The following is a 26,400-nucleotide window of genomic DNA, read 5'->3' as shown; positions in this document are numbered from 1 at the left end:
ACCTCTGTATGTTCATGTATTTTAATCTTGAAAAGGCCACATTTCAGGGTTCTTTTCAGAGTATAAAGTTTATTTCTAATGTTCAAATTCGAATTTACCTTTACTTTTTTCTAAAGTATAAATTTCTTTTACTTTGAATACTAGAATAAATTCCATTGTCCTAGTAGTTTGGGCTTGTAACTTTTTATAAAATGAAAAATCTGTGTTTTAGCCAAGTGGTCCTGCATGCTTTTAATCTCAACACTCAGGATGCAGAGGCAGGTAGAGCTCTCTGAGTTTAAGGCCACCCTAGTCTATATAGAGAGAACTAGCCTCTTTGGGATTACATGGCAAGACTTTGTCTCGTAAACAAAAACAAACCCATTTACTGACTATGAAAAGAATATAGCACCTACTATAGATAATTTAGAAATGCAGACCAGGGCAATAAAATGCAAGGCACTTGGTGACTGTGTCTTTTACAACTGAACCTCACACACTTCTAGGGCCCCCCAATGTGTGTGACTTTGATGTCTGTCACTACTCTGTGGTTAATTAGATGTTAGAATGAGGAGTCCAGCGTGTGAGCGGACTGTGATTGGCTGAGCGATTGACTGTCTGTCTAGCTGTGCTGATTCTTTCCTGGTGTTAAGTTGTTGGCTGGATCCATCCATCCCTTGAGTTTTACTCTTTGATTAGTTGGCCAGTTTGCATTAACAGAGCTTGTGTGTGTGCATGCCCCGGATGTCTGCATTTAGATGTCAGACCCCTTCTGTTTGTCTTCACCAGTGATGGATAAAGAGTTCATTGAAATTTTCAGTCATTTGATTGATGCCTTTTATATTTGAATTAGTTGGTATTTATATTTGAGTAAATTTTTTTTGTTACTGTTGAATTCTTTTTGAATTGCTGATTGGATTGTCACCTGTTCAGAAGGAGAAGCTGGACCTGCTGGCCAAGATAAGCCTGAGGTGTCAGAGAATGCAGAAGTCCCCAGTGAACTTTCCTCCAATCTCAGGTGTGCCTTCCCCAGTGCTTGGAATTGTGACCACTCCTGTGACGAGCTGTGGTGCTTCCTGCCATAGCTTCTGCTGCACTCAGCACTTGTGCTCCACCGTAGCTTCTGCTGCACTCAACACTTGTGCTCCACCGTAGCTTCTGCTGCACTCAGCACTTGTGCTCCACCGTAGCTTCTGCTGCACTCAACACTTGTGCTACACCGTAGCTTCTGCTGCATCCAGCACTTGTGCTACACCGTAGCTTCTGCATCCAGCACTTGTGCTACACCGTAGCTTCTGCATCCAGCACTTGTGCTACACCGTAGCTTCTGCATCCAACACTTGTGCTACACTGTAGCTTCTGCTGCATCCAGCACTTGTGTGATGTCATAGTTATCTGTACACAGTAAGCGAAAACTACTTGTCCAGTTTTCTTGTACTTGGATTACATGACCATGTTTGGAACATTGTAGCAGTTTGGGGAAGTCTCTAGTAATGGCGAATGTCTGTCATGCTCTGACGGATGGCAGCCCGTCTGCAGAGTGTGTCTGACTGTCATGCTAACAGTGGCGTTGGAATGAGTACTAATGTTAACCTAGGTTTTTATTTTGTCCACTGTGAGATGATTGTGTGTTTCATGTCTTATTTTTTCCTTCCAATACTTACTTAGAAGAATACCTCGGCCTGGGAGTGCACGACCAGCACCTCCCAGGGTCAAACGACAAGAGAGCACTGAGACCCTGGTAGGAGACAGGTGAGGCTGCTGGGCTGCGAGGTTTTAGAGAACTTGACCCGTGTTCTCTAGTGTGTGGGTCCTGGGATGCAGGGGTCTTGGGCTTGTGCTGAGAGACTGGGTGGGGTTGTAGGAGGTAGCGCTGGGAAAACTTGCTTTAGAGGAAAGGTGGATTTAGGTCATTGCCTTAAGCCACAGAGCAGCATGCATTCCAGACTGGCAAAAGAGAGAAGTGTGTGTGTTCACGGGCTCTTTTTGGGCCGTGTTTGTCTGACCTCTAGATAGAAGACTTCCAAAGCATAAAAAGAGAGAAGAGTTGAAGGCTTAATTGCACTAAAGTTAGAAACAAAAGGGGTCCCCAGAGCTGAATATGCCAGAAGGGTAATGGATATAGTGGCTGGGCCTAGAGAAGCTGCCCTGTGAAGAGAAGTCCTGGGTCAGTGTGGCCTGAAGGGTCACATGTGCCATCCTGTGTTTATCTTAGAGCCAATGTCAGGGAACAAGGAGGTCCCAAGAGCTTTGTGGAGCATAAGGACCAGCAAGGCTGGGATAGAAGGCTGGGGCCGAGGGGTGGAGTGGCAGCTGGAGGCTTTGGGTGGTGAAAGGTGGCGTTCTCCCTGTCCCCACTGTTTCCTGAATGTTTCCAGACGCCTGGGGCTGATGACAGCTGGTGGCTGAAGGGCCGCTTCTAATGTCAGTGACTCTTGTCCTGCTTAGGTCAGGAAGTGGTAAGACTGTCTCCAATGTGATCATCGACTCACAGAATTCTGACAACGAGGATGATGAGCAGTTTGTGGTGGAGGCCGCCCCTCAGCTTGCAGAAATGTCAGAAATTGAAATGGTTAGTCATCAGAGGGTCCTGTTTTCAGTAAATATAGTTAGAAATTAGAACTTCAGCTTTCAGTTTATGTAGATACAGTTTTTTCCCCTAATTTTTTAGTAAGCTGTCTTATTTCTTTAGGTTTTTTTCTGGTTTACATTTGTTTGTTTGTTTGTTTGTTTAATGACTTTGAAGCTCAGCACACCTGATCTTTCTCCTTTTCTGCTCAGGTGCAGGCAGGGGACCTGGAGGATGAGGAGAAGCACGGTGAGTGCTCTCACAGAGATGTAAGTGGCCATCCTGTGCCTAGCTGTGTTCTAGGGTGGGCATTGTTGCTGCCACCATGCGGACCTGTAGTATGGGCTCTGGTCACAATGCAATCATGTTTTTTCTGCCCAAGAAATTAATGCCTGTATACACACATAACACACATAAATTTTCCTGAGAATTGAGTTTGCTATGTAGCCCAGGCTGCCTGGAACTCTCCATCCTCCTGCCTCAGCCTCCTAAGTGCTGGAATTATAAGCATGTGCTACCACACCCAACTCAGTTTCATTTTCTATTCATATAAAATATTCCCATAGCTTTAAGGTTAAATGAACACAGCTAAATGCGTTAAGAAGTAGAAGTTTGTTGTTTGTTTTTTCGCTGTTGTTGTTTGAGGCAGGGTCCCATTGTGTGGCTCTGGCTGGCCTAAAACTGACCGTGGGGACCACTTTTGACCATCCTCTGCCTCTGCCTCATGATCACTGAGATTGTAAGTGTACACCGCCCCACCCAGCACTGAGGAGGTAAGACCTTAGGTCTTGTTCTTTCTTCCTGTACTCCCCCTAGGTGCAGGTAAAAATATGAGTATTATTTCCATTTTAAAAAGTGTGTGTGGCCGGGCGGTGGTGGCGCACGCCTTTAATCCCAGCACTCGGGAGGCAGAGGCAGGCGGATCTCTGTGAGTTCGAGACCAGCCTGGTCTACAAGAACTAGTTCCAGGACAGGCTCCAAAACCACAGAGAAACCCTGTCTCGAAAATCCAAAAAAAAAAAAAAAAAAAAAAAAAAAGTGTGTGTGTGTGTGTGTGAACTTGATAGTCTGCTGACTTTCATTCCAGCACAGAGGCCCAGTTTTGGCCTCGAGACAGGATTTCTCTGTGTAACAGCCATGGGTATCCAGGAACTTACTTTGTAGACCAGGCTGACCTTGAAATTACAGAGATCCACTTGCCTCTGCCTCCCAAGTGCTGGGATTAGAGGTGTGCACTATCACTGCCTAGCAAAAAAAAAAAAAAAACACAACAGAACACCCCAAAACACTTTTAAGTATAGTATTTTATTAATTGTTTGAGAGTTTCATGAAATGTATTTTGAGCAGTTGTGAGTTTGTGCATTAGCCACCGTCCACTGCACAAAGAAGCTTCCCTGATGAAGTCTGAGGGCTGATTGTGGGTACAGACTTCCCTGATGAGGTCTGAGGGCTGATTGTGGGTAGAGACTTCTCTGATTAGGTCTGAGGACTGATTGTGGGTAGAGACTTCCCTGATTAGGTCTGAGGACTGATTGTGGGTGGAGATACAAATTTAGAGGGCAGTTTAATGCTCTGTCCAGTTAGCAGAAGAGGAAGAATTCTCTCCCGGGACTGATGAGCTTTCCAACCATCAGGGCTTGGCCAGTTTTCTTCTGTGAAATAGGTCCTCAATTCAACCAGAAAGTGACTGTCACCTCTGTAGCATTTGTGCCAGGGTTGCCCCGTGGTGGCCCGTGCCGCAGTGGTCCTTGTGGCTCACAGGGTGTGCAACTCAGTCATACCGCTGATGACACCGCCCCCTGCAGCCCACACGGCACAGTAAAGCAGTATTTCTAAGGGAATGATATTTCCTAAGCTATTTACACCATGGAGAATTCTAAAATGACTTTAGTCTTCTTGCCTAATCTAAAACAAACAGCAGCTCTGAGGAGCCATTAGAACTGCTCTGTTTGCAGTGGGTAGTACATTTGGGTTGTAAATCCTCATTTCTTTTTAACTTGTGGAAGAAGAAAAAAATAATTTATATCTAAAACTCCTCTGTGACACTTTGTGACTAGCCTCTGCCAGCAGCAGGTGGCACTGTGTCCTCTTTTAGCGCACAATAGGAAGGATTTTTGATATGGAAAGAGAAAGGATGAGAATTCAGCCCTTTGTCGTCTTTCCAGTGAGGTCTAAGAATAATAAGTCACTTCTTGGGGGAATAAGTTTAGATTGAAAACTTCTGATTTTTAACAGGTGGACTTGTGAAAAAGATCTTGGAGACGAAGAAGGATTATGAGAAACTGCAGCTGTCCAAGCCTGGCGAGAAGGTAAGGAGCAGGGCTGACCTGGGCATTTGAAAACTCCTTTAGCCATCACGGTGGTGAACAGGTGTGAAATCAGTGATCTTGTTCATGTGCTTAAATGCCCTCCCCCACCCCAACAGCTGATGTCTAGAGAGCGTGGGGCTCTGCTCTGTCTGTGGGTGCTGCTGTGGACTGTCCGGCCTGTTGTGTGAGGTAGCAGCTGCGTGGGTAGGCTGTTCTGCTTCCACTCCACAGCTTCCCTTCTGGCCTTGCCTGCTCATTCTCCCTGGCAATTGTGGGGAGTGGACAGGCTGACCACTGACCCTGGTCATTGCAAATTAAGAGCTGGGGGTTTTCAGGCCTGGTTCTTACTGTGAGTTGAGTTCTATGTTTGTGCGACTCCTAGGATCTTTTTTTTTTTTTTTTATTCTTTTTTAATTAAAATTTCCACCTGCTCCCCGTTTCCCATTTCCCTCCCCTCCTCCCAAATATTGCCCCCTCCCCCCACTTCCCTCCCCCTATCCCCACTCCTCTTCTCCTCCCCCCACACCATCCCCCCTCCTAGGATCTTTCTTACTGGTGTGTGTGTGTGTGTGTGTTTTAAACTGTTTGTGATACAGTCCTATCTGTTACCAGCCTCCAGCAAGGTCAGAGGCGAACACATGAAAGCTCCCACAAAAGAAGAGCTAAGTCCCATTAGTAAGAGGATAGAACACAAAAATACCTTGCCTGCGGTAGTTTGAATGCGAATGTCCCCTGTTGTCTCTGACATGAGGATACTTGGTGCTCAGGTGGTGGCACTGTTTCAGGAGGTTTAGGAGGTGCAGCCTTGCTGGAGGAAGTGTGTCACTGGGAGGCAGGCTTGGGTAGTTTAAAGACTTGCCCCATCACTCATTTGCTCTTTCTGCTTCCTGCTTGGTGGTTCAGGATGTAAGCTCTCAGCTTCCTCCTCCTGCTGCCATGCGTTCACAGTGCCATCATGGACTCTGGACCTTTGGGCCCAAATAAATAGTCCTTCCTTTCATAAGCTGCCCTGGCCATGGCATTTTGTCACAACAGTAGAAAAGGAACTAGTGAAGTATGGAAGCCTTTCCCTCTCCGGAGCTTTGGGGATTTGAACTTGCTGCTGTGGCTGCCTCCCATCATCACCCTTGCCCTTTGATGTCTTCTTGTTATATGTAATGCCTGTCTATATTGTGGCTGCTTGCTTGGCATACATCTTGGGATCAAGCTTTGAGTCTCCATATATATAATCTTTCCAGTCTGTTACTTACCTAACTTCGTGCTAAAGAAGTCCTATTTTTCATTGTTTAAATTGTTTTAAAAGTTCTCTGTTGTGGTACAGGCTTGAGCTCTTCTCTGCACCCAGCATGCTGTATTTTATATTAGTCCTACCTGCTGTCAGGTCTTCATGGTCTTCTTTCTTATATCAGTTCTATCTGCTGTAAGGTAGTCGTGTTACTCTTTCTTGTACCTGAAGCATCTGCTTCCCCCTCAAATGTCTGTTCAGTCCGGTCTCGGTACTGCGTGTGGTGATCTGGTCCCCTGCCTTGTGCAGAGCCAGTTAGTGATAGTGATAATCATCCTTCACACTCGGGTGTGCATCTGACACCATCGTGTTCCTCCTTGCTTTAAGCATTGTGCTTTCTGTCTGGCAAGGTCATTCCAGCTGTTCTCCTCTCCTCTCCCCTGTTTTCTGTGTTGTCTCTGCCCTTACTGAGTCTTGGGCTTGTTCATGTGGCCCTTGTAGTGAGACTGACTTCATTGGTTCCGTGGAAAGTCTGATCATTTAGCCAGGTGTGGGTCACATACCTTTAGCCTCAGCACTCAGGAGGCAGAAGCAGGTAGATCTCTGAGTTTAAGACCAGATTGGTCTACAGGCTGAGTTCCAGGCCAGCCAGGTTTACACAGTGAGACCTTGTCTTAAACAAACAAACACAACAACAACAAAAGTCCAGCAAAAGTTTGGTAATTTAGATTCAAATTGTGTTAGTCTCATTCATCTGTGTGTTCATTTAGACAGGGTATTGCTGTGTAACTCAGACTGGCCTTAAACTCGCCTCAGCTGGAATCACTGCTCTTGCCTGCCTCTGTTTACTTGTTTGGTTTTCATGTCTTTTCCTTATGTTGATAACTGGTATTTGTGTATTGTTGTGTCTGTCCCTGTACCCGACTTAAGAGACAGAGCACTGCAAATGCAGTCGGAGCACCTCGGTGCCCGTCAGTGGCCTACGGCCCACACTCAGTCCTCAGGTGCAGCATCTTCCTGCCTGAGTTTGCTGCTTCTCATCCTCCTGTGTGCTGGAACAGGCTTTAGATGTGCATTCTACGCAATGTGTAATAACTCTCCATTGAAGAATGGCGCATAAATGATCCCATAGTCGGTGCCTCTCCGCCACTTGCTTTCTAGTCTCAACACCATGGCAAAGCACTTACTTACCATGTTGGTGGGTCTGGACCCAATCCTTAGCATGTCAGAAAAGAAAAGAAAAGAAAAGAAAAGGAAAGGAAAGGAAAGAAAAGGAAAGAAAAGAAAAAGAGGTTTGTCTGTGTTTATACATTCTGGTTCATTTACTTTTTACTACTTTATAGCATTCCAAATGCAAACCATACTCTGCAGTCCTTTATTTCGTTCTTATGTTTTCATATTACTGCTTGGTTGTCTGTTTGATGTCTTGCTGTGTGACGCTAGCTGGCTAGAACTTGCTGTGTAGACTAGGCTAGCTTCAAACTTGTACTACTGTGCCCGGCTCTGCTCTGTTCTCTTTGCTTTTAGCATCTCTGTGTACTTGTGTGTTTCTGCCTGTTCCTGAGGGTGAATCTGCCAGATGACATCACTGGCTCTCTCAACAAAGCCCCTGGGAGAACTCCACTGTCTCCTTGCTGCCTGTCTTCTTCAGGCTGAATCCATTGCAGGCCTCGGCTCACTCCCCTTTCCCTGCCTGTCCTTCTCAAGGCCCCTGCCCTCTCATTGCTGTTCTGCCCACTGTTTGCTCCTGCTCTGTCCTGGCCACCACTGTGTCCCTTGCTAGTCCCTTTCTTTGCTGTTTTCTGAGCATTGAAATCTCAATCTTTTCATCTTTTATTCTCTCAAAGCTTTTTGATTTAATGAGTCAATTTCTTTAATAGTTGCATACATTTTTATAGTTCTTCTTAATTTTGAAGTAACCATAAGTTCAGTGAGGTCAGAAGAATTTTGTTTGATATGTCAAAGTCTGGAGGCTGAAATCCAGCTGGCAATGGCCTACTCATCCTTCTACCTGCCTAACCTAAAGTTAGGCGTGGGATAAGATGGCTGCCCCAACTCAATTCCCCAGAACTGCATTCCAGCCTGCAAGAAAAGATGAAGGAGAAGGCGTGCCCTGCACTTTAGCATGCTTGCTGGCAGTTGGGTTCATAACTGTCACAAAGAACACTAGAGAGTATTTTGGCCTCTGTTGGCTTAGTTAACTACAGTCAGATTCCATTACCCTTCGTGAAGCTTGGGGCACAGTTTTTAGGCCGAAGCCTTGACAGGTACAGTGTTGGGGAGGGAGCCCCTTAGGTGGGCTGAGGTGGTCTTCCATGTGGGCATTTATGTTAGGAAGCTTGGCACAGAGGGAGATGAGAAATGGGGTCCTCCAGTTGTCTCTTCCGTGACATTTCCTGGGGAGCTGTTTACCCCATCTGTGCTTGCCAGGCTGTTCCAAAGTACGCCTCTCCGACTTCAGGGATTTGCCTGCAGTTCCAGGCCTCCTCTGCTTGCCGGGCTGCCTTCATCACCCTCTGCCCCCCATGATGGGAGTTGCACCAGCTTCAGTTTGGCAAATGCCTCTGTTGTCATGCCATTACCACCTTCCTTTTTTCTTTTGGACTCCCTTGAATATTTAGTTTTATGTGCTCATCTAGCAGCCTGTCCTTTGTTTGCTCATTAAGTAAACCCGGGGCTAGAAGGTGGCTCAGTGGTAAAAGACCTTGCTGTGCAAACATGAGGACTGGAGTATGAATCCCACACAAACTTGGACCCTAGCACTGTGGGAGGTGGAGACGGGGGTTACTAAGGTGGAAAGTGATGGAATACCCCTGACACCTTCCTATGGCTTCAAGTGAGCATAGGCGTGTGCATCTGGACACATGCATGCATGTTCATTACATAAACACAAAATCAAATCAGTACACTTTAAAAGGTAAACAGGTAAGAGACTGTACATTTTCTTTTCAGCATACTTTATTCTGGGGTCAATGCAAGTGCGTGTGTGTATTTGGTGGGTGAGGAGTGTGGAGGCCAAAGGTCAACAAGGTCCTCAGTTGCTCTTCACCTTATTTTTTGAGGCAAGGTCTCTCACTGAACCCAGAACTTACTGCTCTGCTGCACTGGATTGTCAGCAAGCCCCAGGAACCCTCCTGTTTCCACCTCCCCAGCATTGGTAGCACAGGCTACACTGCCGCTGTGGGTGCTAGGGACTGAACTCAGGACCTCATGTTCAGCAGTGAGCGCTTTACCGTCTGAGTAAATCCTCTTCCCAGCTCCATGCTGACACTTTGACCTAAATGTACATCCCACTCAGCTCCATCACAGGAGCTACCTGTTGCCAGCAGACTGTGTTCATCCCTACTCCCTCTCCTCCATCTAAGTGCTTAGCTAAGTGCTTCTGGACCAAACTCATGAATCAGGCGTACCTTTTGTCCTGTCACTTCTTTTTGGAGGGAACAGTTTTTTTGATGCTAAGGAAATACTATTTCTAATATTTCTAATCTGGGTATTCCTCCAGCCTGGCTTTGAAGTTCATTGGAAGGAAAGAGATTTCTTGCTAATGGGCTTGAACTACATGTGATAGAATAAATACATAGATCATATTTACTGTATTATTGATTTTATTATTGTATGTTTATTGTATTAAATGCTTTATGCATTTTCTCAGTTATATGCTTGCTTCTTAAGAGGTTATACACTAGTACTAGCTTCCACTGGCACTTTTTCCTTAGTTAAAATTCATGAAAACTTTTTGAAAAGCTACTCGAAATTTAATTTTCACAGTGTCCTTTCCACTCTAACAGTTGTTGCTTCCTGAAGTTGGTAGGTGAAGGCGCTGTGCACTGTGTGAGCAGTCACAGGAGAAACACATTTGACTGTTTCTCTCTTGAGGTCTTCAGGTCTTTTTTTTTTTTTTTTAAATCTTGCTGCCTCTTGACTCCTCTTTATTTCGGTTTGCTCTGATCAGATGTAAATGCTGTGCGATTTTCCTCCTGTTCAGAGGTAGCTACTGAGACATTCTTTCCATGGGTTTTGTTCTCACTGGGTTGATTTAAAGTCTCTGTGATTTTGCTTTTTTGCCTCCTGCTCCTGTGAATCAGGTCCTGTTGGTGTTTGTCACCTGTGACCTGCTTGTATTTATTGAAAGAAAAAGATAACAACTGTCAAGAAATTATGGGAGATATCACAGAGAAGCATTTAAAACAAGAAATTATGGGCGATATCACAGAGAAGCATTGAAAACAAGAAATTATGGGCGATATCACAGAGAAGCATTGAAAACAGGGCATGGTGGCATATTCCTGTAGTCCTAGGGGTTGGAGGCCAGCCGGGCTGCATGAGACGGCAGAAAAAAACCAGGGGAATGTAAAAAGCTGTTGTATCTTCAGATGCCTCTTAATGAACAAAATAACTTTCCCGTGTTATATTTTAATTTAGGTAAATAGCCTTGCTCAGTCTGTTTAACTGAATCTCCTGTGAGGGATTTAGGTTCCTTGTTTGGTCATCTGGGCTGCTCCTCAGATTCTTACTTGGCCGCCAGGTGGCGTGGTATCATCAGCCACATGTCAACTCCCAGGGAGCGATTCTAGAGAATGCCCTTTTCTGAAGCTCAGTTCCAGACACAAGTGTTTTTATTTTGGCTTTGTTTACTTGTGATTCTTGTATTGCTTGAGTTGATTTCTTAGGGACATTGTTTCCATTGATATTCTGTGAGAGGGGCAGAGGGGACATACTCAGTGCTGTTTCCTCAGTGACCTTAATAGCAATAATAATAATAATAATAATAAATAGTATAATAACAGCAGCTTTATTGTATAATAACTACTATTAATACAATAACAATATTAACTATTATTATTATTATTGCTAGGATTGGTTTCCTTCACGAAAACTTAAGAAGAGGTCTGTTAGTTTGGGGAAATTTGGATTTGTTTTTTAATAGAGAGGTTTTTGTCCTTGAGTCTGTGGCTCTGCACAGAACATGATCACAGTGTCACATGGCCTGTGCGTTCTCACCTCATCAGTCTTGTCATTCAGGAGAATGAGCCTCAAGAATACGTGTGCAGGGTCCAGGTGAGCTCAGATGCCTGTTGAGTGTCTGTGGCCTTGAAGCTGTGTTGGTTCTGATTCAGAATGATACTGACATTGTTTCAAATCAAGTCACAGCAGTTAGAAACAAGGCCACGGTGGGCAGGGGTGGTGGAGTGGATGGTACCTGTTTCTCTGAAAAAGACCAGTGCAGAGGCTGGCTGCTAAGATCTGGTTGCTGAAACAGGATCCCGGAGTGTGAGACTGATCTGTGGGGTTTCAACAATGCAATGAAAGACTTCTACTTAAAAAAATTATGACTGAAATACTCTCCTAAGCTACGCTTGGTGGCACAGTCCTGTTATCCTGATACTCAGGAGGTGGAGAAAAGAATCAGAAGTTCAAGGTTGTCCTTGGCTACATTGCAAGTTTGAGGCCAGTTTAGACCCCATCTTAAAACAAAACAAAACATGAAACAACTAACCAAAGACAGACATGCTTCCCCCAACCCCTGCCTTCCCATTGCATCGCTAGTCAGTTGTCCCCCACCTGTGACACTCCCTGTTCCCCAGCCCCCAGGCTCCCCTGGGCACGAGCAGCTCAGTGCACCAGCGTGCTCCTTCCCAGAGACTGCTCCAATTCTCCTTCCCATCTGGACCCCGCCTTGCAGGAGATCTGCTCTTGCCCACTGTACAGGACCCAGTTTGCTTTCTCTTGCCCAGGATCATGGTAGCTTGTGCCGTGCTCGACTCTGCTTCCTGATAGAGAGAAATGGTGCTGTAAGCGTATGGCTGTTCCACGTTTGCTCAGCTTCTGCAGCAGCAGACGTAGAGAGGCCTACTGATTTGCATATAATATACTTCATTTTCCCCTAGAAGTAGTTATTACTCCTTTTAGTCCTTAAGTGTTTTAGTTTAAAAGGCTTTATATAATCACTCCCTCGTGTGTGTGTGTGTGTGTGTGTGTACGTGTGCGCATGCACGCGCGTCTATATACATGTATAGTGCCCTGTCTATGCAAGTGCAACCACGGGTATCAAGTTCTTCAGGCACTGTCCACCTTAAAAAAAGTTTTTTTTTTTTTATGTATATGGGTGTTTTGCCCATATACATGTCTGTGTACTGTGTGTGTGTCTAGTGCCCATAGAGCCAGAAGAGGGATTTGACCCCTGTAACTGGAGTTACAGATGTTGTTAGCTGCCATGTGGGTGCTGGGAATCGCACCTGGATTCCTGAAAGAGAGCCAGTCCTTCTAAGCACGGAGCCGTCTGTCTAGCTTGTCTGCCTTTTCTTACCAGACAAGGTGTCTCACTCACCTAGTAGGCAGGCTGGTTGGCCAGCAAGCCCACCTGCCTGACTCCACTTCTGACTCCAGGATTACAAGCATGTGCCATCATGCCTGGCTTTCCCATCTCTCTTAACAAAAGCATTTTAATTTGAGGTACCCGTGGATCTCTCTGAGCTGTGGAAAGCACTGGAAATGTGCTCTGAAGCCCCCTAGCTCGCCTGTGGGGTTTCTGCCACACCCCAGTTACCAACACTAGCATTGTCAAGCTCCAGAACGTTCCTGTCACACGATCCTTCTCAGTGCCCTTTTATAACTTAACCGGTTCTCTCCCACTCTTTGTTCCAGGCTGTCACTAGTTTGCGTGGCCCCCACTTTTGTCATTCTGTCTTTTCAAGCTTATATATATGAGAGGACTCAGTTTTATAGCTTAGCAGGGTTTTTCCTTTGGCATAGTTCTCCAAGAGTTGTCCAGGTGATCATGTGTGTGTGTTTGTTGCTGTATGTCTTCCATGGTATAGATATACCATAGTTTATTTAACATATGTGGGCTATTTCTAGCTTGTGACTACTTTTTGTTTGTTTGTTTGTTTGTTTTCCTTTATTTTTATCTTTATTGTGACAGATCTCAAGCTGACCTCAAACTGGCTTTGTAGCTGAGGATAACTTTGACCTTCTGATCCTCCTGGTTCTACCTTTCAAGTTCTGGAATTACAAGCATATGCCACTGTGTCCAGCTTGTAACTAGCTTGAATAAAATGTCAATGTTTGTTTATACATAGTTTTTTTTTTCCGAGACACAGTTTCTCTGTGTAGCCCTGGCTGTTCTGGAGCTGGCCTCGTGCTCTCAGAGATTCGCCTGCCTCTGCCTCCTGAGTACGAAATTAAAGGTGTATGCCACCACTGCCCTGCTATGTATAGATTTTATTGTGAATGTAAGTTTAATTTTTTCTGAGTAAATGCTTGGCTGTTCCTTTGCTAGATTGTCTGTGCATTAATCGTCTCTGTCACTGCGACAGAGTACCCGAGGAAAACAACTTCAGGGGAGAGAGTTGTGCTTTAGTTTGCAGCTTCTGGGGTTTCCACCTGTGCTGAGTCAGCTCCATTGCTGGAGGGGCAGGGGTGGGTTGGGGGCACGGCGAGGCTGAGCATCATGGTGGAGAGGGTGTGCTGGCAGCAGAGCACTGCTGCTCACCCCTGCAGCTGAGGAGCAGAGGGAGCGGAGATGGCAGGAGCAAGCTGCACTCTCAAAGGCAGCTCCTGGTGCCGGCTTCCTCCAGCCAGACCCCGCCTCGTAACTGTGAAGTTCTCAAGGGTGAAGAGAGACCCTCTGTTACCCAGTCACCTTTCAAAGGCCCTTTCATTATTCAAGCTGTAGCCTGGGATAGCCTTTAAAGACACCCCAGAGCTGTAGCCTGGGATAGCCTTTAAAGACACCCCAGACTGCCTCACCAGCAGTCACTAGAGACCCCGTTTCTTCTTCCTGCACCTGGCATTGCGTTTCGAGCCACTGGTGTTCTTAGACACACTTTCATGGCTTACTGCTGGCCACGTTTCACCTCCAGTGAACCCTCTGTCTCTTGTCCCTCTTCATGTTGGTTTGTCCGCTCGCTGCCACTGAATTTTGTGAGCTCTCTGTGCTCGCTGACTGTCCGTGTCTTCTCTGTACAGGGTGATTTGTGCACGCGTCCTCCACTTGTCTTTTTAGCTTCTCGAGGAATCCGCAGAGTAGACACTTTAGTTTCTGATAAGTTCTGGTCCTCGGGTTTTTCTTCTGCCGCCTCTAACTTGCCTAGCTCACTCCTAAAGACTTTCTCTTCCTGCTTCCCCTAACTGAAGGAGCGCTCACTGGTCTTTGAGTCAGCCTGGAAGAAGGAGAAGGACATCGTGTCAAAGGAGATAGAGAAGCTCCGCGTGTCCATCCAGACCCTGTGTAAGAGCGCACTGCCCCTGGGGAAGATCATGGACTACATCCAGGAGGACGTCGACGCCATGCAGAATGAGCTGCAGCTGTGGCACAGCGAGAACAAGCAGCATGCCGAGGCCCTGAGCAAGGAGCAGAGGTGGGGGCTGCAGGAGGGGAGGGAGAGGTGAGGGCTGTGAGTGAGATACTGATGAGCTCGTTCAGAATTGTAACTAAAGAAATAGACTAGCCACTGAGAAGTGAGATTTATTTAGACAGTTGTTTTATTTAGAGCAGATTTCTTTAGAAAGGTGTCCTGTGTTTGTAGTCAGTAATCTAGAAGCATGTGGTTTAATGTGTGACCCCTTTTTCCCCCAGAACATATGATATGGCTGAATGATAAATTTGTAAATTCATGTTACGAAAAAGCTGAGTTAGAATTGGTTCCCCTCCCTCCCTCTTTTTTTTTTTTTTTCTGTTTGTTTTTTGAGACAGGGTCTCACAGTGTAGCATGGATGGCCTAGACTTCACTATGTAGACCGGGCTGGCCTTGAACTCACAGAGATCACCCGCCTCTGAGCACTGTGATTAAAGTTGTATACTGCCATGCCAAAATGAAACTGTACTCTTTTCTTTTTTCATTTCTTTTTTCACAGTAATTCTACTGTGAAATTAATTTCAACAGCCGGGCAGTGGTGGCGCACGCCTTTAATCCCAGCACTAGGGAGGCAGAGGCAGGCAGATCTCTGTGAGTTCAAGGCCAACCCTGTCTCGAAAAACCAAAAAAAAAAAAAATAAAGAAAGAAATTAATTTCACAGTAGAATTACATATCACTTTTATCACTTTTCCTATTTTCTTTCCTCCAGCCCATCCTAAGTATTCCTCCAGCCCCTCTGATTCCCCCACTCTCCAATGGATAGCCTTTTCTTTTTGATTGTATATGTATATCTGTGTGTACACACATGCATAAACACTCCTGCTAATTCTGCTTTTATTGTGTGCATATGGTTTTAGGACTGACCACTTTGTATTTGTATTAGACAACCAAATATGGGGGTTCTTTCTTTATATTATGTTTAGTCCCATGAATTTTTAAATATGCAACATGATGAAATCTAGAAAATCACCGAGACCACTAGTGCTGATTCAAGTGTCAGCCCTGAGAGCCTTGCTTGTAAAACCTGACCGTGCTCTACTGCAGCAAAGGGCTGTTATAGGCTTTAGCAGCCTGCAAAAGGTTACGTTTGACTCCAGCATTCTGAGGCATAGTCTGTGCTTGGTCCAGTGCTCTGCCCAACAGTGAAGAGGTCACCTGTCCCTGCTGAACAAATGGGGCATGGGCAGAGGGAGCCCCTCTAAGTCCTGTGAGCCTTATCCAGAGGAGAGGTGTCTCCTGGCTGGTCCAGGCTGGGTCCTACTGTCTGTGGGGACTCAGTAGCCCACTTACTTCCCTGTTGCTCCTCACTCCTTTTTGTGTATCTACTTTAAGGACTTCAAGCCTGTCACTGAGGAAATATTAGCTCCTTCTCATCTTACTTTTAAAGGGAATCTCCCGTGGGCTGGGGAAACAACTCTCTGGTAGAGTGCCTAATCAGCATAAAGCCCTGGGCTCTCCTGGTTTTGTGGGGTTAACAAGCTTGGCATTCTCAGGTTTGCTTGCACTGTAGGCCTGCCAGTTATGAGTGGTGCTTGGCACCATTCTTAGGGGTCTGACACTTAACTCTTGGCTTTTGGGTTGGAGGAAGCGTCACAGACAGAACCCTCAGGACACTGATGAGCTGCTGGTTGTCTCCCCGCAGCATCACAGACAGTGCAGTGGAACCCCTGAAGGCCGAGTTGTCTGAGCTGGAGCAGCAGATCAAAGACCAGCAGGACAAGATCTGTGCCATAAAGGCCAACATCCTAAAGAACGAGGAGAAGATCCAGAAAATGGTTCATAGTATCAACCTGACGTCCCGAAGGTGAACAGCCAGCCCTGCAGAGATGGAGCCCTCATCCTTATGATGGGAGAAAAGGCAGGAAACTGTCACTCTGAGCCCTGGTCTGTTGAGAAAATGGACTGCAGATGCCTGGACCCAGCTAAATACAGAACTTTGGGTTTAGGCGCTGAACTTATTAAAAGGCCGTGTTTTCTTACCTCCTTCCAGCTGCAGTGCTCGCTTCTTTAGTCTTCAGCTCGCCTTTGTGGGAGGGCTTGTTTCTTTGTTCTTTGGCAAATATGTTTTCTGCTGCAGCCTGTTTAATCCTGCCCCTGCATTTTCTAGCAGGTAACTTGTGTCATCCTACTGGGGAAACAGCAGGCCTTTATTTCTGCTTTTGAGTCTCCCAGGAGGACATCCTACCAGCACCGAGCAAAGAGTGATTGTGTACTTTTTGGTGGGTACTTAAAAATAGGACAAGGCTTGAAATGATTAAGTTACGTTTTTATTTCTACCTGAAAGGGGTCATTTCAACTTGTGTCCTTATCACCTGTGTGGGATTGCTGCCCTCTTACTATCGCCCATGCTTCGGGGCAGTCCCCTCATGGCCCTGCTGTCTGCTTTTCTGACCCTTGAAGTTCAGATGCCGAAAGAGAATTCAGTCTGGCCTTTATGGACGTTGTCTGATGGGAAGCTGTCCCAGGCCGCCTCCTTGGCTTTCTTCAGCCTCTAGGGTACTCCCCATGGATAAGCAGTCCCCCAGGTCCCCAGACCTTGTAGCGTGAAGGGCAACACAGTTCTTTTCCTCCGTGTAGGTGCGTGCACCGAGAGCTGGGAGTGCAGAGAGACCATGGAAGAGAATACACCAACTTAGAGTTTGTATTTGTTTTCCTTTTTTAAAGGTGCATAGGTTATTTTTTTATGGTTTATATTCAGTTTTTCGCCTACATAAAGTACTGTAAATACTTCCTAAGGTCTTGATTTATTGTATAAAGGGTCTCACTGTCTTTGGAGGTTCTTACCGGCTTAAGGTCTGAGATGCCCCTCATGTTTCTGAGTATTTATTATGTTCCCCAAGGTGAGCCCTGGTAAGTGTGAAGACTGCTTGAGCACATTTTGTTTCCTAAAGACTTGCACACATGGCACAGCTAGTGTTTCTCAGTCAGTGGAAGGTAGCAGCCGAGTTCTCAACTGGGGCCATCGGGCCAGTATGTAGACTCCCTTAACTGGTAGGAGTTCTTCTTGCTGGAACACACCACAGTACTCTGCCAACCAGATGCTTCTGAATAGTTTGAGGGGGAGGGAAGGATTGTTTGTCAATAGTCTTTTGTATGTTCATAATCTCTTTTCTAATAAATTGAATGACTTAGCCATAACCCTAAGTGAACCCTATGCAGCCCAAGTTAAGATATATATATATATAAACCTTTTATGAATTTGTATATATGAATAGAATTTTTATGTTGCAAAATTATATACACTGTATGTGAGTAAATTTTATATTCTGTAGTCTATCAGATTGTATCATAAAGTTTTATTTTTCTTTTATACATAAATCATTAAAATAATCACCTATTTTTCCTATAAGTGTGCAGGTTGTCAAGTTGATGCAAAAACGGTTGTAAGCTTTTGGATTTTTAATATTCAGATGTGTTCAGGGGAAATAACTTCTCATCCATACTGGGACGCACTGCTTTTCCTGTGGTGACTGACACTTTATGAGCCCACTCGTCCTCTGCTAGAAGGTTTAGATCACTTGTGACATTTTTGAAGGCCTGTGTGTGTGACTGTCTGTCTTGAGATATACAAATTAAGCCCTGACCTTATTTTAAGAGAGAACAGAAGTGGAATCCCTAGTTGTTTCTGTCCTGTGGTTCGTAAGTTTTCTAGAAGTGTGGAGTTACACGTTAGGGTCTTGAAGTTACAGACTCAGCCAATGCTAATCTGGGCTTAGAGGAAGTGTGTGGAAATAGCCTGGGTGCAGTGGGTAAAGCGTTAACTGTGCAAGTGTGAGGACCTGAGTAGGGACCCCAGCACCCACGTAAAACAGCCAGATGTGGTTACTCACATCTGCAGTCCCAGGGCTCCTCCAGCAGCATGGGAGACGGAGACAGGTAATCCGCAGGGTCTGGACCAGCCTGGTCTCTGCAGCAGCCAACAAGCCCCTGCCTCAGATGAGGTGGAAGGTAAGGCCTGAGTTCCCTTCTGCATGTGTACTCATACACAGACCCAGACACACAGTTGAAGCAGCAGCTCAGGGCTAACCTTCAGACTTGTTTTCCTCTCAGTGGTCAACTTTACCAAAAGTAATAGTGAAGTAATGTGAAGACAGAGTTACCCTCCCTGTAAGTGCCAGTGAGAGTTTGGGGTGGGCAGGCGTCTAGTTAGTGTTGACAAAGGATTTGGTGATCTTCACTTGCTTTTCCAAGCTGCCTGAACTAGCCAAGTTCACCCTCTATTTTTGATGGACACAAATAAGCAAACAGAGAAACTCTTTAGCTACGGGTTTTAAGCATTAAGTTGGTTCACGTAATTTGAAAGCATCCTGGCAGTGCTCCATGTAGGCCCTGCGGTCAGCAATGCTGTGCACAGATGGCGTTTCTTCTGGGATCCTCACAGCCACTGCTCCCCAACCCTCTCAGAGCCTCACAGAGGGACCAGGCGCAGCAGGCTGTCCCTCCGAGAGAGCTCTCCTGTTGCCTCTAAAACTCAAGACCTCTTCATTCCTTTATTTTTAAACCTGTCAAGACATCCATCTTGCTGTTAAAATACTTGGACTCCTAAGTGGTAGGAAGGTTACAATGTCTACAGAGCAAAGAGGCCTCTGGAGAGAGTGGGCAGGGCTCCAGTCACCTCCAGACCCTGCTTGCTTATTACTTTCTTGACCAAGTATGAACCAAAATTTGAATTTTCCTTCCTTCTGTCTGTAGTTTGTGATTACTGGTCTGTCTGTCCTCTGATGTGTGTGTCAGATCTGTCTTTCTGATGTGTTATGCCTTCCCTAACAAAGGGCCTTGCTTGGCATTTATTGAGAAAAGGTATTACCGCAGAGTTTAAGAAGGTACTTTTTACTTTGTATATGGTATTCTAGCAGTTTCCATTCCGAGGATCAGTCAGGTATCTAATCCGTGAAACTATGTAAACTCTGACTTCTGGACATCTCTTTTCTAACTATATCTTGACACACCCCCCCCACACACACACTGTGACATCAGAAACATTTTGTGTAACAGAGAGAAAATTTTATACAGATAAATGAAGCATTAAGCTCATGACAAGGGCTGGAGAGATGGCTCAGGGGTTAAGAGCATCTGTTACTCTTGCAGAGAACCTGGGTGCAGGTCCATGGTGACTTAGAACCATCAGTAACTCCTGCTCCAGGGGCTCCGTTGTCTTCTGAACTCCTTGGGCATACACATATACAAACATCCATAAACATAAATCTAAAAAATTTAAACTTATGATAAAAAAGAAAGCAAGGAGTGTACCTATATACCAAGGTCACAATTTTATATGTTTGTAAGGACATGGGCAACGTGGATTATTTACGTACGTGTGTGTGTTATTTGCATGTGTGTGCATGTGCTCATGCCTGTGTGCAGAGGCCAGAGAAGGATGTTGGATGTTCCACACCCTTTCTTACCCTTTAATAAGAGTTTCACTGAACTTGGAACTCCTTTTTTTCCCCCAGCTAGGCTGGCTGGCCAGCAAGACAGTGATCCTCCGCTCTTGTCCCTTTCCCTCCCCCCAGCACTGGTGCTGTAGTCCTGTGTGGCTGTGCCTGTGCCACTTCTTATGTAGGTGCTGGGATCCAGACTCAACCCTTCATGCTTATACAACAGGCCCTCTGCCCTCTGAGCTGTCTCCTCAGCGCCTGAAAGTGGGCCTGGATAGGACTGAAGTATCTGGGAGTTGAGGTTGTGAGAAAATAGGATTCCATCTCAAACCTGTCTTTGTTGTCCTCGTCCTACTAACCGGGAGGGGTCTCACCTGGGAGGACAACAGTGCCCAGCATGCAACCGTGAAAGCATAGCCCCCTTCGTTCTCCTAAGAATAAGTCTGAATTACTGAGTGCAGAACTGAGAGAGTCATCTCAGGGGCAAAGAGCAAAGGGCACAGTGGCCCCAGACACCACCCCCTCTGGGCTGTCAGCAGGCTGTTCTGGGTCCCCTGTCTTTGTGCCCTTAAGCTGGGATTTAAACTAAACAGATTTCCTAAAGGAAATGCACACACAACCACACTCTGCTAAAGCTGCTTTTATGGACATTTCCCCTCAGAAATATTTCTCTCTGGAAAAATAAATTCACAGGATGTAATTAAAGCCATTATGTGTGTATGTTGGCTGAGCCTGTTCGTAAGTGCTTCACCAACGGGCCACCAAATCAAGAAGTGAAGGCGGGTTTTGTTCCTGTCTATCAACAATGATATTTATTAATTGCAGTGCAGGGCATTAAGAGCCTTTATGGCTTCAGAAATAGCCTTCTGCTGGTTCCCTGCCCAAGGCAGTGCCGTTGATTCTGACCCCGGTGTGGCCTCTGCAGGAGCCTCAGCTTCCACAACAGCCCCGCTTTGTGCTGTGGCCTTTGGTTTGGGACCCAGGTGGAAATAAATTCTAAGCATGAGAATAATTAACTTCTGAAAGAAAAAGTCCCCCAAATGGTGCTTGTGGGTAGCACAGCTAAGAGCAGTTACACGCTGTGACTTCTTTGTCTTGTTTTCCGAGTCCTTTAGGGGAGCCTATCGTACACCACACATCCTGGCTGGGGATCCAGCTGGACTTGCTCCTGGTCCACAAGGGAAACCAGAGACAGTGTGGGCGTGTGGTGAGAAGCGCTCCTTTAGTTGATGAGTGAGGAGCTGGGTAGCCCGCTGGTGAGGCCACAGAGCAGTCTCTCAGTTTTTGAGTTGGTGGCAAGAGCAAAACCACTCACTGCATGGGCAGGAAGTAAAGAGAATGAGGAAGGTCTGGGTCCCACAGTCCCACAGTCTGATGGTACATTCCCAGTCACCCCAGTTTCTGACATTCGGCTCCTCCTAAGGGTTCCACAGCTTCTAATACCAGGACTTGGGACCAGGCCTGTGATATCTGTGTCTTTTGGGAATAAACTGTCCTAGGAGTCTACGCTACTCCAAGTGGCTTCGCGCTGAGGTTCTACACTGACATTTGCAAAGACCCTTGTGTAGCTGGCTTGCATTCACAGGGGTCAGTTCTCTTGGAGGTCACTATTCGACGCTCTACTCTGGTCCATTGTCCCCGCATTTCTGGATCTTGTTGGCTCTGGCTGTTGAGGGAGGTTGATCCACTTGTCCTCATAAACCCAGGCAAGTTCCCATGAGAGAAACACACACTCATCCCAGTAGAGGGAGAAATGAATGTCTGCAGGAGATAACTTCTCGGGCAGCTGTGAGGTGAGGTAAATGCTAGGGGTCACACAGGTAGAGCAGGCCTGGAGCCCAGGGCCCTGATGGGCAGATGGGACACCTGGTGAACTGGAGAAAGCGCTGTTGGGATGGTGTGAGGAGGCAAAGAAGCCACATCCATGTGTGTACAATGGGAGGTAGGGGGTGGGGTAGGTAGCTGGACTTGCCTAACAAAGGGCCTCAGATGTCTGCTTAAGGGACACAAGGCTGGCCTTCAGGGGTCATTAGCAGATTTATGAGTCCAGCTGAGAGAAACCAGGCTTTATGGGAGGAAAATGTTACCTGGCAGTGAGGACCGCATAGCGAAGGGCAGAGTCCAGAGTGTGGAGGGGCTGCAGCCCCAGCCTACCCTGCTGTGAAACTGCAGTCCTGTGTTCTGGAGCCCCCCCCCCCCCCCCCCGTCCTGGATTCACTTCCTGATCTGGGCTAGGAGTCACTCTCGATGGTGTGTCTGAATTACTGCTCCTCTGGTCCTCTCCCACTTCAGGCTGAGGTTTCTTCAGCTCTAAATCTCCCACGGTTCCAGCACCCAGGAGGCACCATACACAGGCAAGTGCTGTCTCTGCCACCCCTGCCTCCAGCAGCTCATGGAGCACTTCCAGACTCTGCTCAGGTGAAGCTAGGATTCGTCACTGCAGGAAAGAATTGCAGTGTAGGCCAATGTTGTGTTTACTTAGAAAAAACGTTCACAAATATTGAAGCATGGGAATTAAGAGAGACGACAGGATGGTGCAATGGCTAAGTGGAGAGGAGTGCTTGCCACTTTTTCAGGGGACCTGTAACTCCAGCTCCAAGGGCAAGCAATACTGGAACCTCTTCTGGCTTCCTTGGGCACTGCATGTATGTAGTATATACAAATAACATTTTTTTTTCAAAAGAAAATAAGGACAGTGGTCACACTCTGGAGTGGGCACAGTTTTCTCAAAAGAGTGTTGCATTCCAGGGTCCAACTGTGGACAGATTTTGGGTTTTGAAATTGTTCAGCTTTCTGTGCCAATATAACACCTGCCAACATGGTGAACGTTCCTAAGACCCGCTGGACATTCTGCAAGAAATGTGGCAAGCACCAACCCCACAAAGTGACCCAGTACAAGAAGGGCAAAGATTCTTTGTATGCCCAGGGAAAGCGGTGTTATGACAGGAAACAGAGTGGCTATGGTGGGCAGACTAAGCCTATTTTCTGCAAAAAGGCGAAAACTACAAAGAAGATTGTGCTGAGACTGGAATGTGTGGAGCCCAACTGCAGATCCAAGAGGATGCTGGCTATTACGAGATGCAAGCATTGTGAACTGGGAGGTGATAAGAAGAGAAAAGGCCAAGTGATCCAGTTCTAAGCTGACCTTGTTTTGAAGACAATAAAATCATGAGCTTTCACTCAAAAAAAAAAAAAAAGAAATTAAATTGTTCAAAAGGTTTAAATAGGAAGTAAACATGTTTTAACTGGGTGTGGTGACTCATACCTATAATCTCAGCACTTGAGAGACCGAGGCAGGAGATTTGCCATGAGCTGGAGACCATCAGAAAGGAGGGGAGAGGAGGGAAAGAGGGAGAGGTTTTGAATTGACTGACTGTTTTCACGGACTTCTATGCCGGAGCCCCGAAGCCCTGGCGATGGGGACAGCTGCAGGATGTCTCCCATTGGCTGCTGTATGTACGTGTGTACATTCCCTGCCTGGAACAGTGTTACAGGCAAGGGCAGAGAGAAGCTGAGAATTTTTCTCTTTCCACATTTTGCCGGTACCTGGCTCTTCAGGAAAGCCTCTGGTTTAGGTAACAGAGGACCTCATCAGCTTTGGAGCTGTGACACTGGCTACAGGGCCCCCACCTTTGAAGGCACAGAATTGCTGTGATTGAGGACCTAGCTTTCAAAGACTGGGACCATAAGGCTCTAGCTACTGAGGCTTGAGCTGTCAGCACTGAGGGAGCTACCTCTGTGTGTGATTTTTATTTGAATGGAGTAAAATGCCCCTCAGCCAAGTGTTATGACAGGAATATACATAAGGGCTGCCCATAAAGTTCTGAGGTTTTCTATATCCTCTGGTACATGGCACTCATGGAATTTGGGGTCACTTCCCAAATTTGGGTTATCATCCAGTGAAGTGGCACTTCCCACCAGCTACAGTGACAGGGATAGATCTGATCTGTGGAGGAAGTGCCCCATTTGGGGTCCACCAGCAGGATGTGGACTCTGCCTCCCAGTGCTCTAGGGCTTGGGTAGCAATGTCTGTTGAGCAAGCAGGGACAGGAAAAAGTTCTGGACTCATTGGTGAAACCTGAAGAATCTTTCCACCTCCACCAAGGATGGAGTTCCAAACATGCTGCTTTAGAAGAGAATAGTAGATGTGCCCAACACTGCCCAGGGCTCAGGACCAAGAGAAATGTCCGTTTCAGGCCCCCATTGATTCAATCTATTGCCTGGTTCTCATGCTTCAGGGCAGGAGCCATGGAGGGTCAGCACACCTGATTGAGGGGCAGCATCCTTCCCTATATGCAACTGGGGGACTCAGCCTGGCGTCCCTGCTGTGTTTTGGGAAAGCCCTCTACCTGCCTGCAGTGGGAAAGGGCTGAGGTGGGATGAGGGGCTCCTTCCTGGATTCCTTTCTGGGTAGGTCTTCTGAGCTCAGAAAACCTGGGAGAACTGGGATTTTGTAGGGGAGAGATATGTGGGGATGGGTGATCTTTGAGAAAAGGCTTAACCCAGTTTGCTGTAGGCTCTGAGGTCTACAGCACTAATCAGGTTCCTGACCTTGGGGTTCTGACCTTGGGGTTCTGACTTTGGGGGTGATGGTAATGTGTGGGTCAATGAGAATGTGCCCTTCCATTTGCCTTACTCCAGGCACAAAGAGTGCTGCCATGTGTTGGGTATGAGAGACCACCTTACCTTTAGGCAGCAAGAGCTGCTAATCTTTTTACAAGAGCAGGTGACCTCCCCAGGGGAGCAGTAGAGGCAGGTGAGGGGCATGATGGTGCGAGAGGAAGGCTCTGCTCAAGTCGCATCACCTCCATGCAAAGGCTGGGAAAAAGAGGGCAGCTCCTTGGGACGAGGAAAGGTGGCACGGCGGAACCCGACTGCATGCTAGAAACTTTGACAACCTGACCCAGGCAAGATGCACCTCTTATGCTATTTAATAATTTTTATACAATGTATTTTGGTCATATTCTTTCCCCTCCCCAACTTCCTAGATTCTCCCACTGACCCAACTTCATATTCTCATTCTCTCTCTCATACACACACACACACACACACACACACACACACACACACACTAAGCCAAAATAACAACAAAAAAGAACACAAAAATATACAGTCCCAGAATCTCTTTAATGACTTTAATCCCAGCAGTTGGGAGGCAGAGGCAGGCTGATCTCTGTAAATTCAAAGCCAGCCTGGTCTACTGAAGAAATTAGCCATTTTAACCTTTTTAAAGTCATAAGCAAACATAATATAATCAACCCCAGGCCTATTTATTTATTTATTTATTTGTTTGTTTGTTTGTTTGTTTGAGACAGGGTTTCTCTGTGGTTTTGGAGCCTGTCCTGGAACTAGCTCTTGTAGACAAGGCTGGTCTCAAACTCACAGAGATCCGCCTGTCTCTGCCTCCTGAGTGCTGGGATTAAAGGCGTGCGCCACCACCGCCCGGCCCCCCAGGCCTTTTTAATCTTTCCAAACTGGTATTGTTCCCATTAAAATACTAACTTCAGTGGTCGAGCAGAGTACAGTTTCCGACACTGGCTCACAACTGCCTGTAACTCCAGCTCCAGGCTGCCTAACCCCCTCTTCTGGCCTGGAGGCAACCTGCACGCACAAATGCTCAGAGCACACATGCACGCGAACACACACACACACACACACACACACTGAATAAAGAGAAAAATCAATCTCACCAGGTATGGTGGTTGGTGTACTTTCCCAGCATCAGGGAAGCAGAGGCAGGTTGATCTCTAAGAGTTCAAGGCCAGACTGGTCTACGTAGTGAGCTCCAGGCCAGCCAAGGGCTATAGAGCAAGACCCTCTCTCCATGCACTGCCCCCAGTCTTTAAAAAGTTTTCGCTTTGGTGGCTGGAGAGATGGCTCAGAGGAATAGAGCACTGGCTGCTCTTCCAGAGGTCCTGAGTTCAATTCCCAGCAACCACATGGTGGCTCACAACCATCTGTAACAAGATCTGGTGTCCTCTTCTGTACTGTAGGATACATGAAGGAAGAAACCTATACACATAACAAATAAAAATCTAAAAAAAAAAAAAAAAAAGTTTTCGCTTTCCCTTCCTCCTGAGGTAGGATAGAGAGGGAAATTATGGGGTTGTGAGGATGTGGAGCTCCCCATCCAGGAATTTGGTTGAAACCTCTTGCCTACAGAGAAGCAGGAATTTCGGCCCAATTAATGGCTCCAGGTCTTCCCTCCTTCCCAGAAATAAATCTGCAGTTTTCTAGGACTCTCACCAGAAACTTTATTTATGGGAAAGGACATGTGCCAAACTCCGTACACAACCAGTGGCTTCTGATTTTACCTTTTCAGATTATAATTCCATCCAAAGCACGTCTGAAGCCACCCTACAAGCTCATACACACACACACACACACACACACACACACACACACAGAGAGAGAGTTTTGGAGCAACCTTTTGAGATCTAAGTTGAGAGCCATCAAAATGGTGTATGTAGCTAGTGCTAAGGTTTGGGACTCCCTTGAGCAACACTTGGGTACGTCTTAATACTCTCTTCTAAGTCTTGTGGTTAAATCTATGTTAAAATATCTTTAATAAAACCTCAGATT

The 26,400-nt window shown here is 46.3% G+C and overlaps 2 protein-coding genes across 3 annotated transcripts in view; both read left to right on the top strand.

Moving 5' to 3' along the window:
* The window catches only part of Traf3ip1 (TRAF3 interacting protein 1), a 50,113-nt gene extending 32,347 nt beyond the window's left edge, over positions 1 to 17,766 (top strand). For both annotated transcript variants that reach the window (XM_057757873.1, XM_057757863.1), the window contains 7 exons: positions 913 to 997; positions 1,648 to 1,731; positions 2,428 to 2,551; positions 2,761 to 2,797; positions 4,784 to 4,857; positions 14,219 to 14,442; positions 16,083 to 17,766. In XM_057757873.1, coding sequence (XP_057613856.1) covers positions 913 to 997; positions 1,648 to 1,731; positions 2,428 to 2,551; positions 2,761 to 2,797; positions 4,784 to 4,857; positions 14,219 to 14,442; positions 16,083 to 16,248 — 794 coding nt within the window. In that variant the 3' untranslated portion in view covers positions 16,249 to 17,766. The remainder of the gene's footprint in view (positions 1 to 912; positions 998 to 1,647; positions 1,732 to 2,427; positions 2,552 to 2,760; positions 2,798 to 4,783; positions 4,858 to 14,218; positions 14,443 to 16,082) is intronic.
* Positions 17,767 to 22,636: 4,870 nt separating this feature from the next.
* Positions 22,637 to 22,957, top strand: LOC130870264 (60S ribosomal protein L36a-like). Its single transcript, XM_057762895.1, has one exon. The coding sequence runs from the start codon at positions 22,637 to 22,639 to the stop codon at positions 22,955 to 22,957; it is 321 nt and encodes a 106-aa protein (XP_057618878.1).
* Positions 22,958 to 26,400: the final 3,443 nt, after the last annotated feature.

The sequence above is a fragment of the Chionomys nivalis genome, chromosome 2 (genome assembly GCF_950005125.1).
Source record: "Chionomys nivalis chromosome 2, mChiNiv1.1, whole genome shotgun sequence".
Lineage (NCBI taxonomy): Eukaryota > Metazoa > Chordata > Mammalia > Rodentia > Cricetidae > Chionomys > Chionomys nivalis.
This window is presented reverse-complemented; position numbering and strand designations above follow the sequence as displayed.